A 27,077-nucleotide genomic window follows, 5' to 3' on the forward strand; every position below is an offset into this window, starting at 1 on the left:
TTGGCTATGGAAGGAGAGTTCACCAAGTCCGGTGAAACTCTGTGCCTGACCTCTTTCTTCTCCCTACCTCTCCTCGGTATTGGGGATTGAACCTAGGGCCTTCGCACTGAGCTACGTCTTCAGCCCCTTTTCATTGATTTATTTTTTTGAGGCAGTTTCTCGCTAAGTCGCCAAATTGCCCACGCAGGGCTGGAACTTGGGATCCTCCTGCCTCACCCTCCCTGAATGCTGAGGTCACAGGCGTGTGTGCGTGGTGTATGTGTTACTGGGGATTGAACCCAAGGCCTCAAGCATTCCAGGCAAACGCTCTAAGGTATATCCTTGGCCTTTTAAAAATTATTTTTATTTTGAGAAGGTTCTCTCTGAATTGTCCAGGCTGACCTGGAACTTGGAATCCTTCTGCCTCTCATAGCGAGGTTTACAGGGTGCGCCTCGCGGCCTGGCTTCATCCTGTTATCTTTGATCCAGGTCTGCTCAACAAAAAATGACCCACAAGAACTGAGAAGGAGGGCACTGGTAGGAAAACACAGGCAGCAGGGTGTAAGGGGAGGAGAAACTTCCTCTGCCAAAATGAACCTCTGGAGGGCTCCTTTTGATTCTGTACATGTAAGGAAAGTGAGTATAGCAAGTTATAAAAGATGTAGAACTTTTCAATGTATTCACTGTTTTTAAATTCTTACTTATTGATTTATTTAGGTCTACACAGTTGACTAGAATGTGGCTGGAAAAAAAGAGTGGCTAAACTTGTGCATCTGCTGAGGGCCCCCAGGAAGAAAAAAGAATTAAATCTTACCCTTTCCCTTTTAAGTTTCAAATGGGTATTCAAACCTGGCTGATGAAGTGCCCCAAAAAAGGACAGCCAACTGGAGAAAGCACCAGGTCCTCTAGGGACATCACCACAAGGTAGGGGTTTGGAGAGCAACCAACAAAGGGGTAATGGAGAGTCCAAGGGAACCTGATTTCATACACAGCTTGGAATTTCTCAGACGTGACACTTGGACAAACCCCAGAGAAATGGATGTGTGTTTAAACTCATAAGTGTGTAAGTCATAGGTGACAAGGGCAGAGGAGAGAGAGAAAGCTTTATGTACAAAGAGATTCATCTGTATTTTGGGAATACTGAAAGACTAGAAAATAGTCCCTCCGTAAGGAAATGGCAGTAGCGACAGTGGTGGACCTGGAACAAATGCAGCAATGGAAGTGATGCTTCTGAAAGTCCTAATGCACATAAAATGACATAACTTGTTACATTATAACAAGTAGAAAAAAATCAGTGTACAATGCTGTATGTATCATTTTAAACCCTGCAAATGAACTGATAAGAAATTTACCAAAATATTTTGTTGGTTATGCTTGAAAATTGAAATGGAGTGTCCCCAACTTTTCCCTCTACTTTCCAAATATACTACTGTAACAGACTCAAAACACTAAAAATATAAAGCCTAAAACAACAGATTCAGTTGCTAAACTGCCAACACATTTTTATTTCATTAAGATATTAAACAGTTTTAAAAAGTTCAGATTTCTTCATGGTCACATCTTTTCCCAGGTTTTCAAAGATTCAATAGTAGAAACAGCCAAATGCTGCTACCACACAGAATAAACTGTCCTAAAGAACAAACAAGACAGGAAAGACAAGGAGAAATCCAGAATGTTAGTACTAATGAGGGAATGAGGACAGCACAGGCAAGTGAACCATCCTAGATCCTAGGCAATTTCCAGTCAGGAAGACGTCTTTCTTCCGTCAAGACATAAAGGGTTTCCTGGTTTCCAAAGTACAGCTAGAAAGTTGCTTGCCTGTGGGTAACTACAAAATTGCTCCCTGACAAGGCTGGGAGCCAAGCCTGGTGCTGCATTCCTATCCCAGGACTCTGGGGAGGCTGAAGCAGAACTGCAAGTTGCAGCCCTGTCTGGGCAACTCTGCAGCTTATGAGATCCTGTTTCAAAATAAAAAAGGGCTTGGGCCGGCCGGGGATGTGACTCAGTGGTGCCACACCTGCCTGCCAAGTGCAAGGTCCTGAGTTCCATCCCCAGTATCACACACAAAAAAAGGGCTGGGGATGTAGCTCAATGTAAAGATGCTGGGTTCAATCCCCAGTACTAAAAAAAAAAGGCCGAGTAGGGGCCGGGGATTTAGCTCAGTGGTCCCACCACCTGCCCTGCAAGTGCAAGTTCAATCCCCAACACCAAGAAAAAAAACATTAGATTTTCTGAATGAATATATGTGAGCTAATAAATTTTAGGTAATGCATATTCATCAAATAATTATTCCTGTTTTTCCTGATTTCTCAGAAATTATTAAGTACTTTGAGGTTTTTTTGGTTTTTTAAATTTATTTTTGTTTATTTTGTTTTTGGTACCAGGGATCAAACTCAGGACCTTGGCTTTCAAGGCAGGCGCCAGAACTACTGAGCTAAATCCCCAGCCCAAAGAGTACACAAATGTTTCTTGGTGTTTTGGGTTTTTTTTGTACTAGGGATCAAACTCAGGACCTTGTACTTTCAAGGCAGGTGGTGGAATCACTGAGCTAAATCCCAGGCACTTTGAGGTTCTTAAGAGTAAATGCCTAGGGCTGGGGATTTAGCTCAGTGGTTCTGCTGCCTGTGCAAGGACCCAATGGTACCAAAAAAACAAAGAGTAAACGCCTTACCCAACTCAACAAACTATAGTATAGTTGGGTGTGGTGGCACACGCCTGTAATCCCAGCACTTGGGAGGCTGAGGCAGGAGTATTGAAGTGAGTTCAAGGCCAGCCTGGGCTACGGAGTAAGTTGAAGGCCAGCCTGAACTGTATAGCTAGACCCTGTCTCAAAAAAATCCAAAAGAAAAAAAAATTATAGTATACTATTATCACTGATAATAAGAATAATAGCACTTTGTCATAAATGCTGGATAAAGGCAATGGTTTCTGGGTGTTTCTTCTTGGTAAAATTGATTGGTCCATCTTTTAGCTCAGAGTCTCAGAGTGCTTTCCAGAGCCCCAGTGAGCTTGTTCAAATACTGTAGGTCCTTATGACAGGAGCCTTGCCTGCCTGGGCAGCGCCTGACACCACAACCTTTCCTCCTGCCTGGCACTGCCAGGGGAGGAGCAATGGGGATGCAGACGCCTGCTTATTAACTGGAGGCAAAGTTCCTCAGTCAGCCCAGCTCCTGTGTTTCTGCCTGTGGTAAAGGACCTGCTTCTGTGTAACTGTTAGTCCTTCACGGACTGACACTTTCGTAAATCAACAAAATCATTTGGGGAAACTTCTTTCTTTATTTTTGGTTTTTTGAAACAGGTTCTGGCTATGTAGTAGTTCAGGCTGTTCTTGAACTCACTGTGCAGTCCAGGCTGGCCTCAAACTCCTGGAGATCCTCCTGCCTCAGCCTTCTGAGTACTGGGATTACAGATGTGCACCACCCTATTGGGGAAATTTTTTTAAATTCACACTCACCGATCCAACCTCTAGCTTATTTGATGAGGCACCTGGCATCTATATTATATCTTTTTTCTTCTTTTTTAGAGAGAGAGGGTCTCACTATGCAGCCCAGGCTAGCGTCACACTCACAGCAATCCTCCTGTCTCAGCCTCCTGAGTGCTGGGATTACACCACCATGTGTGGCTTAAAAATAATTTTAATAATAATATGCCAAGTAAATAATAGGCTCTGCCAAAATTCAAACCTGTAAAGGGTTATGTCATCTGTATGCAGTCTCCTTGCTATAAGGAGAACACTAGGTGTCTGCTTTAGTAACACAAAAAATAACAGTAAAACTACATCATCAAGAAGTCTAAGACAAATGTCTAAATCTAGAGTGTCCTCCCATCTTAGTAAACATTGAATAACTTAATTTGTGATGCCTGAGAGTCCCTGCAGAGGAAAGGTTTCCAGGTAGACTTACGTTCATGAAAACATCATGAGTGTAGTTGTCAGTGTCCGCATCCCAGAAGCATCGAGCTGCCATGCTAGAGAGCCACAGGAATAACAACTGTCAGCACTATTGCAAGGATCTGAATACAGGTATCTGCCGAAGCAAAGGTTTGCCTTCGTGCACTTCATAGATCAGTGCTTCCAAATGCTTCACAGGTCAGGCTGGCACCCAGAGGAAACCCTGTTTGCACAACAGAGTATGCTGGTAGCCTGGATGGACAGGAGTCACAGGCCAGAGGTGACAAGCCTCAGACCCTGACTGGCTGCCCGAGGACCAGGAGCCCACATCTCTGAGTCTGCTACTCTGGGCAGGGCTCTATGATAGATACCTTCAGCTAAGATACCAGGTGTGATCTAAAAATATAGTGACTGTTTTTAGATTTTTTAAAGAATTTAGTACAGTAAAAGACACATTGCCATGAATCCCCCTCAAAAAACTCCCTCTCCCTTGGAACACACTCATCCCATTGTTCTCACCACTGTCTGAAACGGTTCCGAAGTGGTCTTTCCTGAGTGTCTTCAGTTGCACTGTCTTGGCTGCCTTGATGTCCTGAATCCATTGGAAATGTTTATCTTTCATGATCATTTTGACTTTGGGGAAGAGCCAGAAGTCGCAGGGTGCCAGATCTGGTGAATTCTGTGGGTGAGGGCACACCGATGCTTTTACAAGCCTACCTATCCACTGAATGGAACTCAGCAACAGCATTCTCTGTATTTTTGATCACACCTCATAAAGACTCAGGAAAGAGGACTTCAGAAAGTGCCAAGAACAATGGAATAAATGTGCTTGAAGTGAGGGGGAATATTTTCAGGGGGACTAACAGCAATGTATCTTTTACTATAATAAATTTTTAAATTTTAAACATTCACTGTATATCATTATCATACCTTGTGTGTACCTTTCAGTGGGCTCAATTCCTGCATCATAATAGAAGGAAAATGTTCACAGGGCCCAACCTGTCATTTTATAGAGCCCCAGAAAAGAAAAGGGCAAACTCTGAACTAGAATCCAGACTTCTAACTCCAGTATTGCTGTACCTCTACAGGACACCATGCTCTTTTTTGTTTTTTCCCCAATATAGGTCTCACTATGTAGTTCAGGCTGGCCTTGAACTCCCAGGGATCCTCCTGCCTCAGCCAGTACTGGGATTACAGGTGTGCACTTCTATGTTCCTTTTACATTCTCAAATTGGTAATTCTATTCTCTCCACATCTTGGGTAAGGAAAAAAAAATATTAGTCAAAAATAAAAGCCAGTAAAAAACAAAAGAATACCCAATTATGTTGGATTGGTAAATGAAATTATGGCATTTCAAAAGGTAATTACAGATGTTTTACTTCTTCCTAATCCGCACATACTATTCACCATCATTAACATTTGCTCGGTCTGTGCCCATCAGCAGCCACTGCTCTCCTGTATCAACTCAGTCCCTTGAGGGGCGGCCTGTTGTCACACCCACTCAGTGAATGCATGAAAACAAGCCTCAGTGTCCAAGGTCATATAATAAGTGACAAAACTGGCTTTGAACCCAGACAGTGCAGAACCCAAGCCTCCAGAGAAACATATATATACAGCATCTCTCTCTTCTTTCTTTAAGAGACAGGATCTTGCATTGTTGCCAGGCTGGCCCTAAACTCCTAGGCTCAAGCAATCTGCCTGCCTCAGCCTCCAAAATAGGTGGGACTACACAGACATGTGCCACCAAACCCAACTTCACATATCCCTAATTCAAAAAAGTTCCATCTATTTCCCAATGGCAGCACTAACAATATAAAATTAAACCTATTTAACTGGCCAATCAAAAAAGTACTTTTCAAGTGTACTCAGTGCTAAAGTGCTTACCTGGCATGCACCAGGCCCTGGTTCAAACCCTACCACCTGCCCCCCAAGCTCCCATTTGCCCAGGGAGATGATGATCTGGCTCCTGCCTCAATTCCCAATTTAATTAGGTGAAAAAATGAATGCACTCCAACAGTAAGATAATGCATACTTCGTGCTCATTTATAATTTATTAGGATTAAGAGACAGTAAGGTCTATCAAATGTAGGGCTCCAACTTATGCAATATTTGAAATTTGCAAGGCTACAAAAGTTTAGAGAATTTAGAGAGAAAAAAAGCCAAAGAAGCCTGGCGTTAATAATAATAGCATAGCCGGGCATGGTGGCACACGCTTGTCATCCCAGCCCTCGGGAAGCTGAGGCAGGAGGATTGCCATGAGTTCAAGCCCAACCTAGGCTACAAAGCAGAACCTTGTCTTAAAAACCAAAACAGGGCCAGGGATTTAGCTCAGTGGTTCCGGCGCCTGCTTTGCAAGCACAAGGATCTTGAGTTCGATCCCTGGTACCAAAAAAAAAAAAAATGGGCCGGGGATTTAGCTCAGTGGTTCCGGCGCCTGCCAGGTCCCGAGTTCGATCCCCAGTACCAAAAAAAACAAAAACAAAAACAAAAACAAACAAACAAAAAAAGAATGCTTAAAAAAAAAAAAAAAAGACCAAAAAAGCCAAAGAAGGCTCTATGAAGGAAGGCAGCGGAAACTAAAGTAAGTAGAACTGAGCAAGGGTGTGAATATAAAAATTTATTTAACAAACAATATTGCAAAAAAATGCATAAAACACAATCTTTGCCTTCAAATTGTGGTCTAGCACAGTTTCCCAATCAAAGGAACCAAGCTCCTCCAAGAAATGGCCAGTTCTAGGTGTAGGGCTGGAGACACACAGATAAACCTGGACCGTGGGGTGCACTGGAGGCCTGGGCACACCAAAAGCAGTGCCATGTGAATGTGCACCTGTGAGCACACACTGCCTACACACACACATGCGACAGCTAGGTCACGGGACTTAGAAGACGCATCACAGGGCAGATCAGAGCAGACGATGCTCCCGCTGAGATCAACTAGAAAATCAGGATAAAATGTTTGAGAGCTGCTGAAGCAGACTGGCTGGGGGGCCTGAACTCCAGAACGAGGGGAGCCCCCAGAGAGAGTAAGTTCCAGAGCAGACACTCCCCAGGCTGAGGGCAACTCTGGGCAGAGGGAAAAAGGCTAAGAATCTTAGCTTTGTCCCCACAGTGGGCCAAATTACAGAGGGGAAAGGAAACCAGCAGATGGCTGCACCATCACAGGCTGGGAGATAAAGTGGAGTCTGGAGGGACCAACATCCCTGCAGAGAGGGACAGAGTAGACCTCGGCCTGTCACTGTCTTCACGATGTGCTGCATTCTGAGGTTGTGTAGGCAGAGACCTCGGAAGCTAAGTGCGGTAGGCACAATCACCCCCAAATGCATGTCTGTGTCCTCGTCCCCAGAACCTATGAAGGTGGCAAAACGGAGGCTTCGGATCTTGGAGCCTCAAAATCTGAGTAAAAGATTCTGAGATGAGAGGACTCACGGACCGATGATCCAGAAGGCCCAACGCAATCCTGAGTCCTTGCCCAAGCACTGTAGTGGACCCTTGCCTGGCATGCAGGAGGCCCTCAGGGACTGCCCAGCACTGCCAAGAAAACGTTCTAGAACAAAGTGTTTCTTTATAGGAAACACAGGCAACAGAAGCTGCAGCCAACAATACCAGAGGGATACAATCAGCAGATGCCAGAATACAGGAAACTCCCAGGCCCGGCAACCCAATTTCCTTACCAGATAAATGGCAAGAGGGGGAAATGAGACAGCAAAAATACAGATTAGGAAAGGAAATAAGCAGCTAGAAAATAAAGTTAGCTGAATTCAAGGCCAAAACACCAGAAGGAGTTTTAAGAAAGAGAAGCCAAGGCCAAGAACAAGAGCTAAGAAAGAGCTGTTAGATTTGCTAATAGAGAGGTCTCAATTTTAAAGATGCTAATTTAGGAGAGTGATAACCAAAACCTGGGCACCGAGGACTGTGAGAAGACATTCAGTATGTAATCCTATACTATACAGAAACATATGTGAGCCAGGCAGGGTGTGGCACACTTATAATCCCAGCCCTCGGGAGGCTGAGGCAGGAGGATCTTGGCAAGTGCAAGTTCAAGGCCAGCCTGGACTACCTAGCAAGACCCTGTCTCAAAAAGCACCAAACAAATGTAAAAAAAGAAAAAAACCATATCCACCCAGGTCCTAAGGACTTATTGCCCTGCTGGAGATATGAAGAAAGAGCTACTCCAGGAAGCTCAACCCCGCTGCCGGCTTTGTCTTTCAGTACAAGAGCTCCTCAGTTCACAGCTGCATCTTGTTCAGCTATTCCTCCTGCTCACTCTTTTTTTTTTTTTTTTTTTTGGTACCAGGGATCAAACTCGGGTCCTTGTGCTTGCTAGGCAGGTGCCGGAACCACTGAGCTAAATCCCCAGCCCCACCTCCTGCTCACTCTTGCAAAGACACAATCTGAGTTGTCAAAAACACAAATACCTCACAGAAGACAGATGAATAATAACAAGAAGGAGCAACCAGTTACTCACAAAACTCCTTCGCCTCTTTGCTCTCCAATCACTACTTGCACCACCATTTTGTATCGGTCAAATCCCATCTCTAGAAAGAAAAACAAGATAGTTTTCTATAAGTAAATATGTAGCAAAATTACTTATTGAAAGCAAATTTGTCTAGAATAGACTTACAAGGTGCAATTAAAAAAACTACAGTAAATGTTTAATTTTTTTTTTTTGGCTTTTTTTGAGACAGGGTTTTTCTTTGTAGTTCAGGTTGGCCCTGAACTCACTATGTAGCCCGGGCTGGCCTCCAACTCACAGTGATCCTCCTGCCTCAGCCTGGGCTGGGATTACAGGTGTGAGCCACCACGCCTGGCCTAAATTTTTTTAAATTGATTACAGTAAAAGACATATCTGCCATAAATCCCTCTCAAAATACTCTTCACTTCAAATACAATTATCCCCTCATCCTTGCCACTTTCTGTAGCAGTTCTGGACGTTCTCTTTCATGAAGGTCTTTATTTGCACTGTCATGGCTGCCACTGATTCAAAATGTTTACCTTTCAAGGTTATTTTGACTTTGGGGAAGAGCCAGAAGTTACACCGTGCCAGATCCAGTGAATAAGGTGGATGAGGACGCAGTATATTGATTTAATGAGCCTGCCTTTCTGTTGGATGGCACGCAGCAGCAGTATTCACTGTATTTCTTATTACACCTGCTTCAGAAAGTGGCAAGGACATGGGGATAAGTGTGTTTGAATCGAGGGGCTGGATTTTGTGGAGGACTCATAGCAATGTGTCTTTTACTGTAATAAATTTTCTTAAACATTTGCCATACATTTTGATCACACTGGCCCATAGGGACTTCATGCGTATGATAGCAAGCTTGGGAATCAGAGAGCTGAAGACGGAGCCTAACTGTAAACTTAACCAAAAGTACAACCATGGAGAACCTACTTAACTTTTGAGTTTAAGTTTCCCACTCTGGTTAAATGGGGATATCATCACCTACGCCCAGGCCTGCTGCAAGGCCAGGTGAGATGAGTTGTGGAATAGACCAAGCACCTAGAATGTTCTCTCAGCGCCCAACCCCTGCTTTCCCCTACTCTGCGACAAGTGCCTCAGCCTCAGCCTCAGCCTCAGTACTAGGGTCACAAGTGTGCGCCACCAGGCCCGGCTTGCATACACAATTTCTTGCACAGTATCTTCCTAGAAGGGTCTATTTCGCTCACATCTTTACTCCTTCATGCCATCTGCAAAAACCTGTAAAAGTCACCAGGGAACCACAGCAGATAGACATTAAAGAGAAGTTGGTCTTTAACGAAATCCACAGCTTGCATCACTTATTTAAAGACAAGAAGTGGAAGTGGGCAGAGCTGCGTGTGTGCCGGGAGTAAGTCCCTTGCAGTCACTGCCACAGTTACCTTTTAACTTATCTTTGATGTTTTCTGATAGGCGCCTGGTGAGCTGGGGCGTTTCTTCTGCCGAGTACTCGGTGCTGGCCAGCTCGGCCTTGAGCACTGCGTGGATGCAGTCTTTCACCACAGAGGGCCTGAACCTAGGAGAGAATTCAAGAACGTCTCACCGGTAACTCAAAAACCCTTACTTACCTTCCCACCCCAACTTTCTGCAACTTTTTCATCAGTGCCTGTTTAGTCCTTCTTTTTCTTGTTTTTCCTTATAAAAGTAATATAAACAGCACGGCTGATGGCGCACACCTGTGATCCCAAACCCTCCCGGGCAACTGTGCAAAACCCTGTCTCAAAACTTTAAAAATAAGAATAAAAAGGGCTGGGGATGTAGCCACTGTGAAGGCTCTGGGTTCAAATCCTAGTACAAGTACAACAACAAAAAGTAACAAATTAAAGGACAAGTCACATCCAAAGTTGTGCTTACAGCCAGGACCACGCCTTAACTTCGGCCCCGCGCGTGTTCACGAGGACGTGGGACCGGGTACGTGTGCAGTGAACGCGCTCCCCAGGGAGCCGCATGCTGCCCTTCTCCAAGGCCCGGAATCGCCCGGGATGCGACTCCGCTCTGACCTCAGTGCCAGCAAAACCCTTGGGGTCAGTCTTGTTGGTGAGCAACCTTCTGTTCTGCCTTCAAAATACTCTCCAATTCAATCCCTCTTCCCCATCACTACCTGTGTTTCCCCGAGCTCTTCCTGGACCCCCGGCCTGCGAACAGGTCTGGGTCAGCCCGTGCCCTCCCTCCACCCAGCTCTCACGTAGCAACCAGCCCAGCGTCCTGTCCCCACTCCTGGGGCGTCGCTCCCTCTGTTTAAAATACCCAGGCCAAAGAAATACAGGAGAAAATGTTCATCACTGGTCACTCGAGAGATGCAAATTAAAACAACGCTGAGATCCCACCTCACTCCAGAAAGAATGGCTGCTATCAAGAAATCAACCAATAACAAATGCTGGCGGGGCTGTGGGAAAAAGGAAGCCTTCTCCATTGTTGGTGGGAGTGCAGACTGGTGCAACCACCGTGGAAATCAGTGTGGAGGTTCCTCAAAAACCTAGGATTAGAGGTCCCATTTGAACCCGCTATTCACTTCTGGGTATGTCCCTGAAAGAATTAAAAGCATCATACCACAGTGATACATGCACACCCATGTTTATAGCGGCACAATTTTTAATAGCTAAAGCTTGGAAACAGTCCAAATACCCATCAACTGACGAATGGATAAAGAAGATGTGGTTTTTTATACAATGGTGTACTACTCTGCCATAAAGAAGGATGAGCTTCAGACATTTCTAGCTAAATGGATGGACCTTGAGACCATACACTTCAGTGAAATAAATCAGACACACATGTGTAAATGCCACCTTGTTTCTCTGGTGTGAGAAACCAAAAGTGTAAATGCGGACCAAAATGTATAATAGGTATTGGGAAATGGAAAGAAAATGTTCAAATGAGAAGGGGAACAAGGAGGGGAGGGAGGAAGGAAGGAAGGAGGGAATAAGGAAAGAGGAAAAATAGAAGGAAAAAATGGAAACAAAGCTTTTGTACATAGGGAGGGGAAGGGGCTTGAGGGGAGGAAAAGCATGGGAAAAAAGAGGCGGATGTATCATGTACAGGTGCAAATTCCCTATGATAAGTGTTATTATTATGTATGCCTAAAATGTACCAACAAATGTTTTGCTATTAAAAAAACAAACTTCCCAGGCCGAGGATTTAGCTCAGTGGTTCTGCCACCTGCCCCAAAAGCACAAGGACCCAAATTCGATCGCTGGTACCAAAAAACAAAAAAAGAAAAGAAAATACCCCAGTCGTTGGGTGGGTGGCACACACCTGTAAACCCAGCACCCAGGAGACTGTTCCAGGAGGCCTTGAACTCCTAGTGCTCCTCCTGCCTCAACATGCTGAGTGCTGGGATCATAGCTCTCCCATTACTTTTGTGGGGGAGGGGTAGCAGGGTTCAAACTCCAGACTTTGTGCTTGTGAGCCAGGCAGCGGAACCACTGACCTAAATCCCCGGACCTCTCCCATTACTTTTCAACAGTAGTTTCTTTACTTTTTTGGCTGCTCAGCCTCAGATATAAACTTTAGAATTATCCTGAATTTTTCAAGATTTAGGGGTTGGGGATGTGCGAGACCCTGAGTTTAGTCCCCAGCACCAAATTAAATTTAAAAATATGGCCGGGGATTTAGCTCAGTGGTTCTGTCGCCTGCTTCGCAAGTGTAAGGACCCGAGTTTGATCCCCGGTACCAAATAAATAAATAAATAAATAACCCCCCGGGGATTTAGCTCAGTGGTTTCGCTGCCTGCTGCACAAATGCGAGGACCAGAGTTCGATCCCCAGTACCAAAAATAAATAAAAATATTTTTAAAAATTAAAAAATCCAGGATTGGATCAGTTTAAAATGTGACCTTTGTATTAATAAACATGTGGATTTTTCCTTAAGCTTTTAAAATTATCACTAAAATGCTGAGGTTTTCTTCACACAACTCATACATAAGATCACAGAGGCACACCTGCAATCCCAGCACTCGAGAGGCTGAGGCAAGAGCATCGCCAGGAGTTTGAGGCCAGCCTGGGCTATATAGTGAGTTCAGGGCCAGCCTGAACTACAAAGCAAGCCCTGTCTCAAAAAAAAAAAAAAAAAAAAAAAAATCCCAAGAGCATTCCTACATACGCCTATTTGTTGTCCATCTTGTACTGCACGGTTTCATAGCAGAAACGTGGCGCTGTGGCACCCTCTGCATCTAAAACCTTTTACCAAGATAGCCGAACTCCCACTGGGGTGTGAACCCTGTGGTGCTCTACTACTGAGCTACACCTCAGCCCTTTTAATTTTTTAGAAAGTTCTCGCTAAACTGCCCAGGAGGGCTCAAACTTGCAATCCTCCTGCCTCAGCCTCCTGGAGTGCAGGGATCACAGACGTGTGCAACCAGGTCCGGGGCCAGGAGCAGGCGCATTCTGACATAAGTGTGCACACGGTACCCCTGGAAACTCTATCCTACCCCTTCTTTCCCATGGACACTCTTCCTGGGTTTCCCAGTCAACCACTCCCGCAGAGGCCGCCTAAGGCTCTGTCAGGACCTAACGCAGCACCGTTGATGAGGTCCTCTGCTGCCCCCTGGCGCCGAAGCAGAGTCACAGCGTCGGAACTCCGCAGCTCCCGGCCCGCCCCGCCGGCCCCGAGCTTCTTTTTGGCACTCAGGCTCCCAAAAGAACTGCGCTAGCCCAACCCCGCACTCCAGTACCACACCCCGTCCTGTACCCGCCTTTGCTGGAAAATGGGCCTCAGGATATAGGTGTTCTCCGGGTCTCCTGAGTTCTTCTCAGTCTCAGGCACCTCGTCGACCCCGGGAGAGGATAGGCCTGCAGACAAGGACATGCCTGCGGAGGTGGCCATGGCCAGGGCTCCTGGACCCGGTGTATCTCGCGATGAAGGCCTGGCCCGGACAGCTAAGGCGAGCAGCGGGGAGGCCGTCGCCAGGGCGACAGGAACACCCTTGGCGGTCACGTGACGCCAACGCTTGCTCCGGGAGCGGCTGGCCTCGGCCGGCCTCGGCCGCGCAAGCGCACCGCTGAGGGCCGGAACTGGCAGAGGTTGGGCCTCCGGCTGCGGACGGGTAGGTGTGTACAGGAGCCCAGAAATGCAGAGTGCTGCAAAAGGCGGGCTCCTCAAAACATTACGCTGTGTCCTCATCCACCTTGTTCACCAGATCTGGCACCCTGCTACTTCTGGCTCTTCCCCAAAGTCAAAATGACCATGAAAGGACAACGTTTTGAACCGACTCAGGACATCAAAGCAGTTATGACAGCACAACCAGAGACCCTCAAGAATGAGGACTTCCAGAGCTGCTTCAGGAAGTGGCAAGGATGAGATGAGTATATTTGAAGCAAGGAGTGTATTTTGAGGAGGTTCATGGTAGTTTGTCTTGAAATAATTTTTTTAAATGTAAGCATTCACCATGTGTGTTTCTTTTTTTCACCGTGTTTTTCGATCACACCTCATATCTCTGTCCTGCTTACCAAGCTCTTGAACGTGTCCATTGGCTTTAAGCACAGGCCAGTCTTGCACGGACCCTGAGGGATGCAAAACTAAGGCAATTTGACCAGAGGTATACAGCTAGTGAGCTGAGGTGTCTGCCTCTAATCATTGAGTCTTCATACCGGCCTGCAGACCAAACCCAGCCTTCTTGCTGGTTTTGTTTGTTTGTTTGTTTGGACTTGTGAGCCAAGAACAGGGTTTTAAAATTTTTTTTTATTTTTTTATTTTTTATATCCTTTTATTGGTACATTTTAGGTGTACAGTATAATGACATTCATCATTGGAGATATGCACCTTTACATACTCTTATTTATTTATTTTTAAGACAAAGTCATCTGTAGTTTAGTCTGGCCTTTAAGTCATTATGTAGCCTAGGCTGGCCTCGAACTCTGAAATCCAGCTGCCTCAGCTTCCTGAGTGCTGGGATTACAGGTGTGCACCACTGCACTGGGTAAGAACAGAATTTATATTGTTTTTAACCATCAGAAAAATCAAAGGAAGAAAGGATACTTTGTGACACATGAAAATTATAGCAATCTTCTTTATATAACCGTAAAGCTTCATTAGAACAAAGCTATGCTCATTTATATCTTGTCCATGGCTGCTTGGGTCCCATGTAGGCACAATTGAGTTGGTGCAACAGAGGCCAGATGGCCCACAAAGCCTGAAATATGATCTGGCTCCTTCAGAAATAAGTGTGCAGAGTGCTCCACTGACCCATCGTCAGCTTTCAGTTTCCCAGCGGCCAGCTGTGCCCCACCCCCACTCACTCCACCCCTGCTCCAGTGCAGAAGTCAGGAAAGAAGCAGCCTTAGGCTGCATTCCCTGCTTGTGAGCACCGGTGGTTCGTCCAGCTTTAGAAGTCTGGTAGGTCCTGTCTTCTATCAGCTATAAAAACTAAGAGCATTGCCAGGCATGCTGGCACACATCTGTACTCCCAGCACTCGGGAGGCTGAGTCAAAAGATTCAATTCCTGGCCAGGATTTCAGGGCCAATCTGGACTACTTAGTGAGACCCCGTCTCAAAAAACAAACAAAAGGGACCAGGGATTTAGCTCAGTGGTGCCTCGACTGCCCACCAAGTGCAAGGTCCAGAGTTCGATCCCTGGTACCCAAAACAAACAAAAAACATTCTCCAATATACATCCAAGATTCCTTTGGTTTACTTCAACCTATTAGTCGTGTCAATAAGTTCCAAAACTTGCTCCTGAAAGGTGCAAAAGGGGTAGCTTGTATAAAAGTATACCTTTACAACTTCCAGCAGAGACCAGCAAATTCTTAACTATTCTTGGTTATGGTTTACAAAGCACCTGGTTGACATTATTGCTTAGATTGGTCTCCCTGGTTCCAGTAAACTCCCCAACCTCATTTTCCCAGAGCGGCTGTTAATGGTTTATGTTTAGATGCCCCCCAAAGCCTCATGTTCTCATGGGGGGACACTTTTGGGAGGTGATTGGAACATGGAGGCACTATACTTGTTGGGGGATTAGTCCACTGGTGAGTTTATAGCCAAATGTGATGTTGGGAAGTGGAGCCTGTTCACAAGAGGCAGTCACTGCAGGTGTAGCATGGAATGATGTATCTCCCGACTCCTTGGACCCCTCTGGTTCCCCTGCCCTGCCATGGACTCTCCTCTCTCCATGTCCTTCTGCCATGCTGCCCTGCCTTGGAGCCAGCCAACTATAGATTAAAACCTCTACAAACTGTGACCCAAAGTAAACCTCGCCTTCAACTTGTGGGCGTTGGGTGTTGTGTCTTAGCGGAGTGTAATGAAGACAGTGCCTTTCCTTTATCATTGCTATTTGAAATCTTTGGATGGCCCCTTGTCGGTGGCCCCACCTCCAGAATTCACAGTTCCCTGCTCATAAGCCCACCCTGACATGAATGGTTTGCTGAGCCTTCCTCCTGGACCTGGCCCCCAGACTGAGGTCTATGCAGAGGCCCAAGGCCCAGGTGTATACCCTGTACCCATTCAGGGCTCCTCTACCACCTCTGTAGCTGCCCCAAGGCTGACAGTACCCAAGGCATCTCTAGCAGGAGTCTTGCATCCACAGACAAGCCTGACTCCACCTGCATACACAAAAGTTCGATGTCTCTTAGACAGGTGGTATTTTCTCTTTGGTGTTTAAGAAATGTAAGAAATCGTACCTCCCTGGATGTGGTGGTGAACGCCTGTAATCCCAACCCTCGGGAGGCTGAGGCAGGATTGATGAGAGTTCGAAGCCAACCTCGGGCTACATAGTGAGTTCGAGGCCAGCCTGAACTACATAAGATCTTGACTCAAAAAAAAAAAAATCGTATCTCTGGGAAGCACTTTCCTTCACCTTTTATGATCTCTTCAACTGTGTTTCTCTTGCTCTATCCAGTGCAGTCCAGCAAAAAATACAGAGGACTTGAGTCATTTAATGGGCACTTTATTATGCCATCTTTGCTGGGGCTAGAGATACAAAAACAAGTAACACCGAGGCCTTTCCTGCAAGAACAGATTTGGCTGGGAGTGCTGGACTATTACTATATAAGGTGTCACTCACTATAACAGTCAGGATCAAGGTGGGAAGATAAAGAAGGCCTTGAACTATAAACCTGACAACACAGCAAAGGGAAGGTCCCTGTCCATGAAACACAGCTGAGAAGTTTAAGCAAAAAGCGTGATCTTTAGCGGTTGTTTCAAATCTCCAACTTACAGAAGAGCTGCAGAAAACCTTTTCCTTAGCTATGTGATAGAACTGTATACCGCTAAACCCATCCTTCAGTGCAAACAAGGGCGCCTCCTACTTAGCAGGACTGCGGGTTGGGTATTAACACTGATGGATTAGAACTGCCATCTCTTCGGATCCAGTGGGAGCGAGGTGTACCAGCACGTGCTGCATCGAAGTGTCACGTCGAGTCAATCTGAGCCTCACACCGGACATGGTGTCCATGACACATGTCCTGTGTCCTCCAGACACCTGAGCACTAACCGGAAGTGGAAGGACACACTGCTCTGAAGGTGGCCCTGCCTCCTCTGCGCGGGACTAGAAACCGGAAATCACCCTCCTCATCCACAGCGGTGGTCACGAGAGCAACCCCAGACGGCTTTTCTTCTAAAGAAAAGATTTACCTGACCCCATCCTGCTGAATAGAGCCACACCAGCCTATCTGCAGAACTCTCCTCCTTCCTTCTCCAAGGCCCTTTTCCCTCTCCCCTTTCCCCGCAAATCAGGGCCCAAAATAGAATTATGGAGAATGTAGGGCCTTGTCACCAAGGGGCTGCACTTGGACCTCAAGGCTGGAAGCCCCATCTCCTACCACATGCACCGCCCGGGCGGTGCCCCTGTGAGGGGAGGAGCCACCCTAGGCGTGCGCAGTGGGACAGGAGGCTGGGTCGCCGGCTGAGACCTAGGGAGCAGGCGCTGTCCCTGGAAGCGCTCCAGGGGCCTAGAGTAACAGCCCAGAGTACCTGAGGCACGGAGGTGAGGAGGAGTCAGCTGTCCACTGGGAACTGGCTCGATTCAAGGACTGACCTCTCTCACCTCCAGGCTTGCTCAGCCAGAAAAGGAGGGCTGTTCCAGGGTGGGTGTGAGTACACGTGCATCCGTGTGCGCGTGCCCCACTCGTCCAAAAGTACATGTGACTGGGCATGGTGGCACGCACTTTTAATCAGCACTTGAGAGGCTGAGGCAGGAGGATCGCTGTGAGTTCAAGGCCAGCCTGGGCTACATAGTGAGACCCTGTCGAAAAAAGAAAACAAAAAAAGCAGATGTAAATTTGCACAGGCACACACACAAGCGTGTGTGTGTGTGTGTGTGTGTGTGTGTGTGTGTGTGTGTGTGATGCTGGGCATACAAGCCCAGGCCTTGCACATGCTAAGCATGTCCTCTTATCACTGAGCCACACCCTCAGGGCCTAAATAATCTTTCAGTTCTCCATTAATTGTGTGGCAGTGTTGGTCCCTGTCCCCTACAGAAGTTTCTACAGGTCAGGCCCATCCTACCGTGACCCTGAGATGAAATCAGCCAGCTGGGAACTGCGGGGCTCCTTGATCCTGTACGGGAGATAGGAGGTGGTGTCTGGACTGGGGGATTCCTTCCTGCTGTCCTCTGTACCCTGTCCCCGTCCTGGCAGCCCTGCAAGGCCACAGCCTCAGGGATGAAAGATGAGGTCCAGCTGATGATCACATTAAAGGCGTTGTCCTAGACACGCTGGGGTAAGGGCATCAGCCTATGGATTTGGGGGACACACAATACAAGTCCAGAGCAGTTGGTGAACTTGAATGGAGAAGATAGGGGGTCAGGTGCTGACTGTCCCTTAACCTAGCTGTGTGCTTTTTGTTTGTTTTGGTTTGGTTTTGGGATTTTTTTGAGGATTGTTTTTGTTTGGGGGGGGGGTGTTGAGATAGGGTCTCACTGTGTAGCCCAGACTGACCTGGATGGTCCTCCTGCCTCAGCCTCCCGAGTGGTGGGATTACAGGTGCTTGCCACCATGCCTGGCTTATTGTGTGACTTTAAGTACGTCATACAGCCTACATGCAAGAGTTATGTTATTGGTATCACGGCTGTAATAATATTGCGAAGGGATACTCTTTTGTCTTTCATAACCACCACTGTATGAAAGGCTTCCAGGCAGCCTGAAGGAATCCCCAGGCACCTAGGGGTGTTACCTATCATTCCTCACAGAGGCTGCAGAAGAGGCCAAGGAAGCTGTTGATGAAATGGACGGCCACCAGGAGAAGCTGGAGGGTGCTGATGCACAGGAGAACTGAGAAGAAGGATACGTGCCAGACGACAGCCATGGAGGGCTCTAGGCAGACAGAGCTCCAGAGCGACCGGTCATACAGATAATTCCTGTCCCAAAAATCAGGCCAGGTTAGGGAGTAAGCAAGGAAAGCCACACAAGCAACCCCAAGAGAAGGCCCAGAGCCAGGTGTGGCAGTAATCCCAGCACTTGGGAGGTTGAGGCAGGAGCATCTATCTGCCTGTCTCCTTGTGCCTCTGAAAAGACCACAAATCCATGTCCCCAGCTCGTACGTGTGCCGCAGGTCTTTGAATGGGTAGCCGTATTTCCATGCCTGTGTCTGATTGTAGGACAAGATATTGAACATGCACAGTGGACCATCTCTCAGGGCCACTCCAGAAGTGACGAAACATATCAGGGCTCCGACCAAAGCCAAGCCAGCGGCAAGGAGAGCAGTGAGGATCTGCAGAGGGAGGGGAACAGGAAACAGCTGCCCGGGTGTGGCCTCCGCATCCAACTCCCCTGTGCTCAGGCTGTCCCCTCCCTCATAGGGGACACTTTGCTTTCTAGCACTTCCTTTACAGCGTGACTCAAGTGGGGTGGCTGATGGGGGTCCCAGGTAGAGCTGAGAAGGGCTGAGGGAAGGAAACAGGCCCAAGAAAGAAACGAAGGCACTTGGGCCTGCATCTCCCTGACTCAGCAGATTCTTCAGGGCCTTAGCAGGTTGGCACCAGACACCTTTGCACCCAGACTGCATCGCTTAGGTTTGGGGAAGGAAGGGCAGATTGGCTTCCCATGCCCAACTCTGACTCCTCTAAGGACAGGCTGGCCAGCCTCTTTCTCAAATCAAACTAAAGAGGAAGGAAGGGAAGGAGGGAGACAGCAAGCAAGAGCAAGCTTGCAGGCAAGGCCAGAAGCAGCCCCCCCATTCCACCCTGTGGCTTCCCAGGGAGGCTCCCTCTGGTCCCCAACTGTGCGTCTCTACCTCCCTCCCAAAGAATGCCTATCTTTAATATGTGAATAAGACCTACAGAGTTGGGCCAGGGATTTAGCTCAGTGGTTCCATCACCTGCCTTGCAAGCACAAGGTCCTGAGTTCAATCCCCGGTACAAAAAAAAAAAAGACCTACAGAGTTTTTCTTCACAGTAATTTTCCCATTGGTGTCAAGCTAGGGGTCAAAGAAAGGCACTTAGTAAGTTTTGACCCCAAGTTAAAATATTCAGGATTGCTTGGCAGGGTGGTGCACATCTGTAATCCCAGCACCCAGGAGGCTGAAACAGGAGGATCTCAGTGAATCTAAGGCCAGCCTGGCTACATAGTCCAACTCTATCCAACCCCCAAAAAAGCAAACAACAGAAAATAATGTATAGATACGTGCATATATATACATATATACATCTCTACACATTATCTCTCACTATAAGGACCTTGGGCATGCTGGGCAGGTGCTCTACCTCTGAGCCACAGCCCCACTCCTCTAAGAAAATACTGATTAAAATAGCCAGGAACCTTTCTACAATGACCCTGATTACCATGTCCAGAACTCCTGTCTGTATTGTCTAATGAACTAAGGAAGACAACTGCCTCTCCCATTTCTATGACCCCAGAGGCCCTTGCGCCCTTCCTCCCTCTTGGCAGCCACCCCCATGTGGCAGATGAGGACGGGGACTGGAAAGTGGGCAGCTCGCCCCAGAGCTTGGTGGCATTCAGAGCCACAGTTTGGACTTGACTTTGAGCCTCAGAACTGTAACTGGCCTTGACCTCTGTGCATCTAGAAGAAGCCAACAAGGAGCTGGTGGACTGTGCCTTACGCTGCAACACGGTGCGCTCTTCCTGAAGCAGCAGCCTCTCCAGCCCATCATAGAGATAAGGGTGGCAGCCACGAGCACCTACAGAATGTCAGGGAGAGACTGGGTCATTTCCAATTCTGCCTGTGTCCACTGCTGCCCATGGCTATTGGAATAGTGGTTGGCCACCTCACAAGAATTTGTTTTATTGGCCTCTTTTGTTGTTTTTGGTATTGTTTTTGGAGACAGGGTCTTACTATGTAGTTCAGGTTGGCCTTGAACTGACTATGTAGTCCACACTGACCTCCAGCCCACAGAGATCTTCCTGCCCCAGCCTCTCAAGTGCTGGGATTACAGGTGTGCACCACTATGCCTGGCTCTGTCTTATTGGACCAGGGCTTCTCAAGAGACCAGTGTGACCCGAGCTGTGGGTGTCAGGTTCACCCCAGCCTGCCTGGTTCCCAAACCCTGGGAGTGGGCATTCAAGACCCAAGACCCAAGGATTGCAACCATTGAAGCGCTGCTCCTCCCACACCCCCCAACTCCACCCTGAGCCTGATCTCACCATGAGGCCCCCTGCCCAGAGCCCGGAACCCAGCAAGGCATGCCGGCCTATGAGGCCCCGAAGCAGGTAGCTGACGTCCCAGTTCGGGAAGAGGAGCACTGTGTTGGCACCGGCGGCAAACAGAGCTGCAGTCCCCAGGCTCAGCCCCAGCACTCGGGAGCAGGTCCTGGAGCAGCCCAGCAGGCAGGGAGAGAACAGCATCCTGCATCGAGGGGCGGCACAGGAGCAGCCTGGAGAGTGTGATGAGGGGGAAACAGACACTGTCACTCCTGGGGTCCTATGAGGAGACCTGAGGGACACTGTCCTTTATCAGTCCTCCCTAATAGCAGCTGGGTGAGGTGGTGCACACCCGTAATCTCAGCTTTCGGGAGGCCAAGGCAGGGAGATCACCAGATGTTCAGGCCAGCCTGGGCTACCTAGTGAGTTCAAGGCCAGTCTGAACTATGTAGGGAGCCCCTGTCTCAAAATACATAAATCTTCCCCAATGAATAGGATTTAATGGCTCCATTTTCTGCCAACCCTACTCACACGCGCATTCCACTCCTCATCACAGTTTACTTCTGCCTCTGTTACAACCAGGGATTATTTCTATTTGCTAAAAAAAAAACAACACATTTTTAAAGGTGTCATCACAATACCCATTCTGAGCATTTCTACCCAAAATTGTGTAGGAGGTTCATCCAGGGCAATAGGAAAAATAAAAGAAGAAAATGCCAACCAGATGGGAAAGGAAGAAATCACATTCCCATCATTCCAGTTCACACCATTTATGTAGAAAATCCCCAGCAAGCTAGCAAAAAGTTCCATCAGTGTCCAACAGCAAACACCTATAATTCCAGCTATTCTGGAAGCTGAGGCAGGAGGAGACCAGCCTGGGCAACTTAGTGAGACCCAGTTTCAACATAAAAACAGTAAAGGGCCAGGGATTTAGCTCAGTGGTTTCGCCACCTGCTGCGCAAGCACAAGGACCGGAGTTCGATCCCCGGTACCAAAAAAATAAAATAAAATAAAAACAGTAAAAAGGTCTTGGAGTGTAGCTCAGTGTGAAGACCCTAGATTCAATCTTCAGCAGTGGGGAAAATAAGCATATATATGGATAAATTTAACAAAATATGAGCAAGAATTATAAAGTATTGCCCAGGAAAGTAAGGACGACCTAAATAAATGGAAGGATACACTATGTTTGTGAGTCAGAAGAGTCAGTCTCACTAACGTCAATTTTCCCTAAACTGATGTAGAGAATAAAACAATCTCAGTCTACCAAAGTTTTTACAGAAACTGACAGCTGAATCTCAATTTACATGGAAATGCAAAAGATCTATGTTAGCCAAAACAATTTTGAAAAAGAAGGCCAAATTTGGAGAATTTACATCTCCAAGATTTCAAGATTTATTTCAAGACTTTTTATAAAGCTACAGAATTAAAACAGTGATATCATAGTCTAAAGAAAGACATAAGATTTCTGGAACAGACCAGAGGGTTCCCAAATAGATCTACACACACAGGACACTTGATTTTCTTAAAGGCTGATAATTCAGTGGGGTACTGATGGTCCCTTCAACAAATGGTGCTAGAACAAGACATATACAAAGGTTATAAATTGACCTTGACTAATGTAATCATATTATGTTCAGAAATTAACTTAGAATGGCTCCTGGATATAAGTTTAACAGATAATTCTATAAGAAAAAAACACTGGGCTAGACAAAGTTTTCTCAGAACAAAAAAACAGCCCATAAAAAATGACATATCGCGAGGGCATGGTGGCCACCACCTGTAATCCCAGCACTCTGGGAGGCTGAAGCAGGAGGATTGCCAGATTGAGCCCAGCAACTTGGGCAATTTAGCAAGATCCTGCTTGTCTCAAAATAAAAAGTTGAAAAGGGGATTTAGCTCAATGGCACCGTGCCTGCCTCACGAGTGCAAGGTCCTCAGTTTGATCCCCGGTACCCCCCCCAAAAAAAGAAAGAAAAGGACTGGAGATGGAGCTAAGTGTGAAGGTCCTGAGTTCAATCACCAGGAAAAGAAAAAAAGGAGGAGGAGAAGGGGAAAAGAAAGAGGAAGAGGAGAAGGAAAGACAAATGTAAAATGTGCACTTCAAAAGATACTTTTAAGGGCAGGGGATTTAGCTCTGCGGTTTCGCTGCCTGCTGTGCAAGCACAAGGACCAGAGTTTGATCCCTGGTACCAAAAAAAAAAAAGATATTTTAAAGAAAATGAAAAGGTAAACAAAGATGAGGAGAAATGTTCACAGTACATATTCTGTGGTGTGTATTTCAATATGGGCACATCTGACAAGAGCCTCTATCTCAGTGATACAAAGAACTCTTAAAACACGGTGATAAGGGTCAGGAGTCCAGCTCAGAAGCAGAGGGCTTGCCCCGAACATTGAGGCCCTAGGTTCCCTCTCCAGCACCACCAGACACCGCGATTGAAAAAAATACAGGAAAAAGAATTGAATTTAAAATAATTTAAAATGTGGAAAATATTTTAACAGACACCTTATTTCATCTCACAGAAGATATACAGATGATAACTGAGAACGTGGAAAGATATTTAACATCTACATTAACAACATGTAATTAACATTAACATAAAGAAATGCAATTAAAACAACAATAAAAAATGCTGGGTGGGGTAATCTGCACCCTGTAGTCCAGCTACTTAGGTGGCAGAGGCAGGAAAATCAGTAGAGCCCAGGAGTTCAAAACCTGTCTGGGCAACATAGTGAGACCCACCTTAAAATAGAGAAAGAGAGCCTAGTATAGTGGCACACATCTGTAATCCCAGCATAGGAGGCTGAGGCAGGAAGATCCCCACAAGTTTAAAGCCAGCCTGGGCTACATAGTAAGTTCAAGATCAGCCTGAACTACATAGTGAGACCCTGTCTAAAAAAATATAGGGGAGCCGGGGACTTAGCTCAGTGGTTTCGCCATGGGCTGCACAAGCGCAAGGACCTGAGTTCCATCCCCAGAACCAAATAAATAAATAAATAAATAAATAAATAAATAAATAAATAAAAATACAGAGGGGTGGGGAGGGGACCTATACATCCACTAGAATTGTTAGAATTTAAAAAGTTGGACTGTACAAGTGTTGGTGAGGATATAGGGCAGCTGAATTCTCATGCTTTGCTGGTGAAAATGCAAATGGTAACAGCACAAATGATAACAGCCATTTTGGAAAACAGCTTGGCAGTTTCTTATGAAGTTAAACATTCATTTATCAAACAAGCCAATAATTCTACTCCCACATGTTTATTCAAGAGAAATGAAAATATGTGTCTATACAAATACCAGTACTTGAATGTCTGTAGTAGCTTTATTCATAATAACTAAAAGTTAGAAATATGCAAAAACCCATGTGTCCCTCAAGAGATGAATGGATAAAATGTGCACATACAGAGGAATAGTATTCAGCAATGAAAAAAAAGCTCTGATCCATGCTTCAATATGTATGAAACTTGAAAACATGCTAAATGCTGGGTAGGGTGGCGCACACCTGTGATCCCAGCACTTGAGTGGCCGAGGCAGGAGGATTGCCAGGAGTTCGAGGCCAGCCTAAACTACTTAGTGAGATCTGTGAAAAGAAAGGAAGAAAGGAAGAAAGAAAGAATGAAAGAAAGGAAGGAAGGAAGAAAGAAAGGAAAGAAAGAAAGAAAAAGTGAAATAAGCCAGACACTAAAATACAGCACTGAATACTCCACATATATGACCTATACAGAATAGCCACATTTATAGAGGCAGACTATAGAGAAGAGGGAATAGGAGAAGAAATGGTGAGCGCTTATTTAGTGTTACAGAGTTTCTGTTTGGGTTAGAGAAATAGATAATGGTGATGGCTGCACAACCTTGCAAAGGTGATAAACAACCACAGAATTGTACACTTTGAAGTGGCTAAACTGATAGCTGGACATGGTGGTGCACACCTATAATCCCAGCATTCAGGAGGAGGAGGCTGTGACAGAAGGATTGCAGTGAGTTTGAGGCCAGCCTGAACTATATAGTGAGACCCTGTCCAAAAAATAATAATAAAAAGAAATACAATGGCTAAAATGACAAAGTTAATGTTAGATATTTTCACATGATAAAGTTAATTTAATTAGCCATGTGTGGTGGCACACACATGTAATCCCAGCACTCAGGAGGCTGAGGCAGGAGGTTTGCCACAAGTTCCAAGGCCAGCCTCAGCTACATAGTGAGTTCAAGGCCAGCCTGAGCTACAGAGTGAGACCCAGTCTCTAAAACAAAACAAATAAATAAAAACAAAAAAGAATGCATGAATAAATTGAATTCTACCTATACAATTGAGTGCTATGACAAGGCAACAGAAGTGAATAAACTACTGACACATGACAACATAGATAAATCTCTGAAGCATTAAGTGACAAAAGCCAGAAGCAAAAGACCTCTCCCATAGGATTCCATGTGAAATTCCGGAAAAGGCTGGTGACAAAGCAGATCAGGGGTTGCCACCGGCTTGGGATGGGACAGGGCTCACAGAAGCATTTCGAGGTGACCAAAATGTTCTGCATCCAGATTCTCACAGTGAGTACATAACAGTCTGTGCTGACAAATCCATCAAACTTTCCACTTAAAATGTGTGAATTTTATTGCATATAATTATATATAAAAATTGATTAGACATGAAGATATCATGTCTAGATAAATTAGAAAAGCTCTCCTCTGCTTTTATTTTACTCTCTTCTCCTTTTATATCTTCACTGATATGTGAAAAGCATTTTTTTGTACTGGGAATCAAAACATCAAAGCAAGGGCTGCTAAACCACTGAGCAACATCACCAGTCCTTTTGCTCTTTATTTTGAGGCGGAGTCTCACTTGTTGCCCAGGCTGGCCTTGAACTTGTGATCCTCCTGCCTCAGCCTCTTCAGTGGCTGAAATTATAGGCATGGGCCACCTTGCTAGCTTTAAAAAACTATGAATTAAAACAAGAACTAGTGATAATTGTTCTTATGTGTCTAGGGTCCATGTGCTTCTGGAAAAAACCTCAGCCATGACATCCCCAGGAAGTGGCTGCTATTGGGCCACTTTGCATTGCTGTGAGATAGTGGCATTTATGAACAAGAGAGGATGACTGGGTCCATGGTGCTGGTGGCTGCAGGGTGCATGGCCACAGAGAAACAGGGCTGGGAGCACACAGAAGGGACAGTGTGGTGAGACAGGAGGCCAGGGAGATGTACGTGTGTGTGTGTGTGTGTGTGTGTGTGTGTGTGCTAACGATGGAACCCAAGGCCTCACACATGCTGAGCAGGCACTCTGCCACTGAGCTGCAGCCTAGCTGGGAGACCAGAATCCCTTCCCAGCCCCCACGGGATCCCACCTCTTAAGTCACTACCTCAACACTGTCCCAAGAACTAAGCATCCTGTACACGGAGACAAAACACAGCTGCTGTTTCCACTGTGTGATTAATTTAAATGTCTATTTCCCCTTAAAACTCCTGAATAACTCTCTCTCTCTTTTTTCTTTTGTGCTCATGGGTAATGAACCCAGGCCCTTTGCACTGAGCTACTTCCCCACCTCTTGGTCTCACTAAATTACCCAGGTTGCTAAGCTTGAACTTGCCATGTTCCTGCCTCAGCCTCCTGGAGCTCTGGGAGGATAGGCATGTGCCCCCTTTGTGCTCTCAACTTCTGGGCCCAATGTTTCCTGGCTATCATGTCCCAGGACCCTTTCACCTCTGCTTACCTGCACCTGCCGGCCAGTCAGGAAAGAGCCTGGGATGGGCAGCTCTTCGAAGCAGGGCCACCTGCAGGGCCAACCTGAAGGTTTCTCTCCAAGACTTTGCGGAGGCCAGGGAGGCTGTGGATATATAGGGACCATCCAGGCCCACGTGCAAATGTGTGCCCACGCCTCTGTGCAGGGGCTTCCTGTCCTCCTTGCTGGCCCTGGTCATTTTCATGTGACTCCAGGAAGGACAGGAGCCCGTCCCCGTGAGTGCAACTGTTCTCATGAGTCACTGGGAACTCCCATGAGAAGCCACCGCTCTGTCCTTCCCCAGGCAGAGCACTTGCTGTGACAGCTGCCACCCTCCTGCTTCACCCGTCACAGAATCTGGGCCCTGTGGGACAGCAGCACTGTTAAGACACCACATGCACTGCATCACCTTCCTTCTATTCCTTGTTTCTGGGGTTTGAAAACAGGCCTCCTGCATGCTAGACAAGTGCTCTGCCCCTGGGCAACAGCTCCA

General features: G+C 46.5%; 3 protein-coding genes and 1 long non-coding RNA gene across 9 annotated transcripts in view; 1 reads left to right on the forward strand and 3 right to left on the reverse strand.

Moving 5' to 3' along the window:
- The window catches only part of Pcyt1a (phosphate cytidylyltransferase 1A, choline), a 57,622-nt gene extending 49,219 nt beyond the window's left edge, over positions 1–8,403 (reverse strand). The window contains exon 1 of the mRNA XM_087186647.1: positions 8,334–8,403. The gene's annotated coding sequence lies outside the window, so the exon portion shown is untranslated. The remainder of the gene's footprint in view (positions 1–8,333) is intronic.
- On the reverse strand, positions 1,456–13,292 carry Dynlt2b (dynein light chain Tctex-type 2B). 2 transcript variants are annotated; one of them, XR_002393445.2, is made up of 6 exons: positions 13,033–13,292; positions 9,725–9,858; positions 8,334–8,403; positions 4,388–4,547; positions 3,882–3,945; positions 1,456–1,609 (listed from the first exon to the last, which is right to left on the reverse strand). XR_002393445.2 is itself a non-coding variant. In XM_004834694.4 (5 exons), exons 1-5 carry the CDS (start codon positions 13,161–13,163, stop codon positions 1,562–1,564), a joined length of 447 nt encoding a protein of 148 aa, XP_004834751.2. In that variant the 5' UTR covers positions 13,164–13,286; the 3' UTR covers positions 1,456–1,561. The 2 variants fall into 2 exon arrangements, 1 of the variants encoding a protein (XP_004834751.2); XM_004834694.4 differs by lacking the exon at positions 4,388–4,547 and having other exon boundaries at positions 13,033–13,286.
- Positions 13,293–13,302: 10 nt separating this feature from the next.
- On the forward strand, positions 13,303–13,726 carry LOC110348319 (uncharacterized). Its single transcript, XR_002393453.2, has 2 exons — positions 13,303–13,383; positions 13,477–13,726. It is a non-coding gene; the product is annotated as an uncharacterized LOC110348319 (long non-coding RNA).
- A 117-nt stretch (positions 13,727–13,843) lies between these two features.
- On the reverse strand, positions 13,844–26,659 carry Tm4sf19 (transmembrane 4 L six family member 19). 5 transcript variants are annotated; one of them, XM_087186649.1, is made up of 6 exons: positions 26,576–26,659; positions 20,870–21,099; positions 20,329–20,406; positions 18,811–18,980; positions 18,458–18,627; positions 13,844–17,514 (listed from the first exon to the last, which is right to left on the reverse strand). In XM_087186649.1, the coding sequence occupies exons 2-6, from the start codon at positions 21,068–21,070 to the stop codon at positions 17,444–17,446; spliced, it is 690 nt and encodes a 229-aa protein (XP_087042775.1). In that variant the 5' UTR covers positions 21,071–21,099; positions 26,576–26,659; the 3' UTR covers positions 13,844–17,443. The 5 variants fall into 5 exon arrangements, 4 of the variants coding, with proteins under 4 accessions (XP_087042775.1, XP_087042776.1, XP_087042774.1 ...); XM_087186650.1 differs by having other exon boundaries at positions 18,444–18,627; XR_015441001.1 differs by having other exon boundaries at positions 17,778–18,980.
- Between the last annotated feature and the right edge of the window lie 418 nt (positions 26,660–27,077).

This window comes from Heterocephalus glaber, unplaced genomic scaffold (assembly GCF_053883595.1).
Source record: "Heterocephalus glaber isolate CG9 unplaced genomic scaffold, H.glaber_assembly_v1.0 deba00001504, whole genome shotgun sequence".
Lineage (NCBI taxonomy): Eukaryota > Metazoa > Chordata > Mammalia > Rodentia > Bathyergidae > Heterocephalus > Heterocephalus glaber.

Bases quoted from the DNA above. Each gene is read 5' to 3' on its own strand.
- Dynlt2b (XM_004834694.4), bottom strand. From the start codon at position 13,163: ATGGCCACCTCCGCAGGCATGTCCTTGTCTGCAGGCCTATCCTCTCCC. The intron at 9,859-13,032 runs GCGGGTACAGGA...ATTCTCTCCTAG, and splicing joins AGGCCCATTTTCCAGCAAAG to GTTCAGGCCCTCTGTGGTGA. The intron at 8,404-9,724 runs GTAACTGTGGCA...TTTTCTTTCTAG, and splicing joins CATCAAAGATAAGTTAAAAG to AGATGGGATTTGACCGATAC.
- Tm4sf19 (XM_087186648.1), bottom strand. From the start codon at position 21,070: ATGCTGTTCTCTCCCTGCCTGCTGGGCTGCTCCAGGACCTGCTCCCGA. The intron at 20,407-20,869 runs GTGAGATCAGGC...GACATTCTGTAG, and splicing joins TCTGGGCAGGGGGCCTCATG to GTGCTCGTGGCTGCCACCCT. The intron at 18,981-20,328 runs GTAAGGCACAGT...CTCCCTCTGCAG, and splicing joins AGAGCGCACCGTGTTGCAGC to ATCCTCACTGCTCTCCTTGC.